Source organism: Eurypyga helias, unplaced genomic scaffold (assembly GCF_000690775.1).
Source record: "Eurypyga helias isolate BGI_N326 unplaced genomic scaffold, ASM69077v1 scaffold7729, whole genome shotgun sequence".
Lineage (NCBI taxonomy): Eukaryota > Metazoa > Chordata > Aves > Eurypygiformes > Eurypygidae > Eurypyga > Eurypyga helias.
This window is the reverse complement of record NW_010270055.1, coordinates 26149-32148: the sequence shown is the minus strand read 5'-3', so window position 1 is coordinate 32148 and position 6000 is coordinate 26149. Positions and strand designations below refer to the sequence as shown.

At 39.5% G+C, this 6000-nt stretch overlaps 1 protein-coding gene across 1 annotated transcript in view; it reads left to right on the top strand.

The window, feature by feature from the left end:
- Window positions 1-247: 247 nt before the first annotated feature.
- Window positions 248-6000, top strand: part of FAM65C (family with sequence similarity 65, member C) — a 30665-nt gene continuing 24912 nt past the window's right edge. Inside the window, exons 1-2 of the mRNA XM_010158294.1 lie at window positions 248-348; window positions 4124-4270. Coding sequence (XP_010156596.1) covers window positions 248-348; window positions 4124-4270 — 248 coding nt within the window. The remainder of the gene's footprint in view (window positions 349-4123; window positions 4271-6000) is intronic.

Here is a 6000-nt window from a genome sequence, read left to right as displayed (position 1 = left end):
AGAGGGCATGAGAGATTTCATTTTAGACTATTCAGTCTCTTATTAATTGTATTGTGGATGGCAACAGAGGAAACGTGTATAGCAGACAAGCCTTTTTTTTCTATTTAATCTTCTGTCTGTTTCTCTGACTTTCCACTTCCATGCAGCTCAGCATTTGAAGCAGCACAAACCTAATCTGCCATGCAGGTTTTAACTCATCTGCTTTTCTGTTTATTTCACAGGCTGATAGACTTACTGACTGGCAGTCATGTCAGTCAAACTCACATTTGTCTCTCCTGGTGATGGGGGTGGTATTAGCAGGAGTTGTTCCTTCACTGGATTCAGCACTGTGCAAAGCAGAAAATTAGCGTAAGTAACGCAAAAAGTAAAGCGTGTGATCCTTTGGGCAGCAGGCATTAGGTACTGTGAATGTGTTTTTTAGCCTAAGGTATCTGTGTGTAGAAGTTGCTACTTATTTTTTATCTTAAAACTACTGAGTGTTGTCATGGTTCACTGATAAATAGTTATACTTCACATCATACTCTCTCGCTGCTATACACACTGTACTTCAGAGGTGACTGGATTTCAGAGGTTATGTGTAGGACTGTTGACATTGTCCATTTCTACAAAAATGAAGAACTGTGGCCCTTCCTGCTAGCAGCCTAGCAGTAAGTGATGTTTTCTGACTAAAACCTTCTGAATAGTTATGGTAATGCAGAGCAGCATTGCACGAGAGGAAGGGCCAAGAAGGCCACTGCAAATTTGTAGCTATCAGTAAGAGGGCGATAGTATAGCCAAGGTGGCAGTCCATTCTTAGAGTTTCCAGTCGAGTTCTGTAATTGCTAAACCATCTCGCGCTGGTTTTCCCTTTTTACGTATCATAAATTGTTGTGTAGCATTGCTCTGTGTAGATAACTGCAGCAATTACACTAGAAGTACACTTGCTCTTTTTCTGAATTTAGTGATCTCTGTGTAGCCTGTCAAGTGCTTTTAGAAGATGTGACATGTAAATGGAAAATTAATATAATCTCTGGCTGCCAGTGCATACTGGAATAATAACAATGTGAATCATTTAGCAGTATCCTATAGAAGTATTGGAAAGTATGCCTCTAAAAGTGTTGTACTCAAAAAAATCCTATTGTGTATCAGTAAACTACCTGCCTCGTCATAAAGTATCTTTTCAAAGAGCCAAATGACTGAATTAACATTTTGGTTAAACACAGTACGGTGAAGTACGAGCAAAAAATGAAATTCCAGTATGATTGTGATGAAATCAAGAATTTTCACATTTGAATAAATTAATTTGTTGTGGAAACTGGAAAATATTACACTTGGCAAAGATCAGACATCTAGAATCAGAGCAATTGCTAAGATCTTGAGAAAAACACTGTCAATAAATTATATAAACAGGCTTGAGCTGAAGTACATAGTGGGTGTTCTAGCAGGGAGAGGATCTACCAGGAAAAGTGTTCAACAGCTGTTTCTCTGACAGAGGCACAGTCCAGAGGGGTAAGAATGCTCCAAACAGGAGAGTTCCTATATCCCTTAAGATTATTCTGTTACTTTTAGCTGCAGAGATTTTCTAACCAAACGCCTCCTTTATGCATTTTTTATGATGTTGCGTTTCATTATTTAAGTGTTTAGACAGACAGTTTTGTTCAGGAATCACCGCCATAAGGAAAATCTGTGTACTAGGCACTCAGTCACAGCCCACTGAACACCCAGGAGCCTTCACCAGCGTAGTGAGGAAATTTTTTAATCATCCTCTCTTAACTTACCTCTCCCTCAGGCACTGTTGCAAAACACAGCAGGAGATTGCAGGGGCCCTGTGCAAGGTCTGTCCAAAGACGACACACAAATCAGGTCCACATGCAGATTCTTAAGCAGATGCTAAATATACTTTTGCATTTCTTTAGCAGCTTCCTTTTGAGGCTCTCAGTCAGACACATTATTTTTCCTTGCAATGATCTCCACAAGAAGTAAATATTATTGCTGTTATCTATAAAGTGAGAAATCTGATAAATAAATTATTAAGTTCCCAAGGGAAAGCAGTAACATGGCATCTAGCTTTTAGCTACTGTCCCTAAAGGCCCGTGTCAGCCACTTAACTTTTCAATGAAATGTATGAAAGTGGGTTTCTTAACATCAGTGCACTGAGTACGTATGGGCTACCTCAGTCAGCAGGATATACTGTGGAAAACGGTGAGTTTTACATCCCAGCTTAGCCAGATGCAGTGCTTAGATGCTATACTTTCATAGCAAAATATGCTGTACATACTTTGCAGTCCAAAACTCTGAAGGTAAATATCAAAGTCCTTTCCAAAAATAAACAAAACCCAGGGGTAATTTGGGCTTTTTAATTTCAAAAGATAGAATTATCTTATATCTTCCATATGGTATCTTGGTAATTAGAGTCCTTATCTAAAGCATGGAACTGGATGCTATTTCCTTCTTTGCATGAAAGGAGACTCTTTAAACTACTGTTATTGGCTAGAGTAACCCTTCCAGTGTTACTCCTGTTGCAATGCTCTCACTTTGCATGGAATACTCAAAGATTCATTACCTTAAGAAAGAAAACAATATTAATGTAAGCTTCTAATTCAACAGTTATGCTTCTCATTATAGGTAACCTGAGCTCCAGATAGTTTGATTAATTAATATTTTACATGAAGCCATCATAAAAACCTAAGATAATCATTGGGGTGAAGAAATTAAATATCCAGTCATGTTTGGCAACACCTAATTTCATCACATTTTTTGCAGATTATATGTTAAAGAAATGGAGTTAAGTGGAAATTTAGCATCAGGATAATTAAAGTAGTTACTCAAAGGTTTCTATAATAGGACTGGGAACAGCTGTCAGGTGTGCAGGGTCTAGGATTTAATCACCAAGCTCAATAATCTCCTTAGGCCTTCAATCACATGCATAGAATTTAAAACAGCCAGTGGCTAAGTGTTAAGCCCGTTGAAGCTCATCATTTCTCCAGGTGAGCTGAATTTAGGATAGAGATTGTAGAGAAGGTGGAAAGCTTCTCTGAGGGCATCTAGTTGGCTCGGTGGAATGGGAAACTTCTCATGTTATTCTTATGCTCTAATGTTCTTTTAGAGGCTTGACTTACAGGGCGTATTAACAAAGCTATACAAAAATAACTAAGAGGAGCATATAGATAGAGGTAAGCCAGTGTGACAGTGTGAAAGAACCATTTGCAGAGAGCTCATTTGCTGGTTTAAATGTTTGTAGCTGTGTAACTGGTGGCTTGGGGTGTTCAAATGCTTCAGGTTGACATAGAAAAATCCTGTGTGTAGGACTTCTGTTAGAAACAATATTTCATTTTGGTTTTGCAGTTGCTTTTAGAAGTGAGGTGTTAGACACTGAAAAAACACCTTGATAAGTATATCTTGTATGCAATCTGGGCTTTGTAATTTGCTTTTCTAAAGTATGGTACAGCTCTAAGCAATCATTTAAATGGATGGTGGATGCAGGCAAAGAAATAGCTATTTGTAAAGGCTTTTAATGTTAGTGTTATTATTTAGACCTTAAGAAGATCAAATGTTTATTGCCTCGTTTTCCTGAATTGCAGGTGAGAGTCAGAATGGGAATGTCGTTGTCCTGCAGCATGGCTTACTTGACTGGTTCTGAACAACTGGTGTGGGTGTGTGCACAGAAACAGGGCCTTAGCTAGCTGCCATGCATGTCTGTTAAGACGATTTCTAGCACCATCAACTTTAGCTTGTTATTAACCTGTTATAAAAATTTAGGTTTTTGTTTTCTTGCTCACTGCACCCCCACCTTCCAAAAGAAATGGCGACCAGCACAATTTTTCTTTATTTAAACAGGATAAGAGAGAACCCTTAGGCTCCTCCGAGTCTGCTTCAAGCTTGGAGAAGGGATGTTTCTTAAACTTATTGTTGAAGTCACATAAAATTTGCAGTTTTTCTGCACTAGGTATTTAGGGCTGGGCCTTAACTTTCTGATGTTATCTGTGAAAGTATTCTCAGCGTGTCCAAGAGCTTTGTTCATTTGAGTAAAGTATGTGGGACTGGGCATGTAACTTGGAGCCTAGAAGCTGTGTGGGTCAGGCAGCTCTCTTCTCCCAGGTGATGGGTTTTGCATCTTTCCTGTATTTCTTTTCTCTTTTTACAGAAAGTCTCTCAGCAGAAGTTCAGTGAGATCAAGAATGTCACTGAAATCCCCCAAGGCTTATAACTCCCTGCAGAAGGGGGCAGTCATCTGGGATCCAAAGCCACTGCAGGTGAAGAAAATTTTTGAAGCTTTGAAGAAAGGACTTAAGTAAGGACTTTTTAAATATTGTAATTTGCCTTACCTAGTCACGCTGCTTAAGTCTGTGTATCAGTGTTCTCTGGCTCTATCTGACATCTCTAAACATATGTAGTGGCTTTCCCAGGCATTGGCTCAGGACCTTGCAAAACAAGTTTCATTCACTCTCAGACAGTCTGCTTGCAAACAAAGTGCTCTGATGTTTTTGTTTGTCCCCTGGTTTCTTATGCTTCTCTGAAAAGTCTGTGGGCAGATTCCCCATCTCTTGGGGAGCAACTAAGCTCCCTTGAGGAAGGGAGGCTTTCAGAGCATGCAGGGTGGCAGGTAGGAAGTCTACAGATCAAGGAGAGACTTGGATAGGGATGGGACAGCCAGACTTGGGGAGTGATTTGCAGAAGGTCTCTGGAGAGGGAGCTGTGTGGAGTTTGCTTTGATTTTAAAAAGCTGACTTTAAAACCAAGTCTGAAAGTGAGGGTGGGTGTGCCCTGCAAGGACACAGTGGGGAGGCTGGTTCATAAACTACTTTAAATGCTCTCTAATTAGCATAGAGAGAATAGAAATAAAGAGCTAGATATTCTAGTGGGTTTTTGTTTTCTTTAATAGAATTAAACTTGCATTCAAAAGTCCTTCCATCTCTGGGTGGCTTCTTGTAAGAGGGAGGTCTAAGCAGATTGACCTGCAAACTTCAGCTGAGTTGAGGCGATGAAATAGAATTGTAGTACAATGCCATCTTCTTATGGCAATATAACTAGCATTATCTTGCTTTCAGTGGAGCACTAGTTGAATCTTTATTATGGTTGACTGCACAGTCAATGCTGCATCAGTACAGGCTTGAGTGAAAAGGCTAAAGACCAACAGTGTCCATTGTCCCCATCTGACAGATGTGGGGTGTATGCAGCAGACAATAGTGATCAAAGGAGGAGCTGGCAATCTGAATTCAAGGTATTCTGCTTTTGAGGAAGCTGGCAGTTAACTCATAGAAATGCTGACATGGCCCACAAAACATGGATGAGCTTGCTCTCTTGGTATTACAGATGAGAAAGGAAGTGGCGGTCTGTTTGCCTGCATCAGGGATTGGGGCTGATCAACCTTTAACTGATCCTGGTATATAAAAATACACATCTGAAATGGTTACAGTTGATGAGTCTAGCATAATACCATAGGAACTTTGTTTATACCCTGAAACTACTACTGGAACATAAAATACCTTTCCTTGGATTTGTAAACCCTCTAGCTCTTTCCGTTGGCATCGCACTGCTGACTGTTCCTTCACATATGTTGCTGCTGTCCTCAGAATTTTGCTACTGTGTTAATTCTGATCACAGGGTGTTAGTGTTTGGGTTTTTTTTAAGCAAAGAACATGAAAAGCACTGTAATAATGCATTGTAAACTCAGATGTGTCACATTTTATAAAGTCTCAGCCCTAAAAATACCAGTCTTATTGGTAGATTTAGATTTAAAACAAATAATGAAACCAAATATTTTTGCAGAGTTTAGAATTTATCAGAACTTAGGGAGGAGAAACCATAAAGGGGATCAGAATTTGTTCCCAGTTCTGCAGGGAATGCCATATGATCAGACTCCTGCCAAAACTGAGTAGCTAACTAATTGACTAAAGTAACCTACAGAAAACAACTGTATCATATAGCAATGCAAAGTCCAAATTTTAAGTAGATGCAGACTAAGTCCTCTTGGTGCTGGAGTGACTTGAATTTTTAGTACAGAACATGTTCTACGTGCCT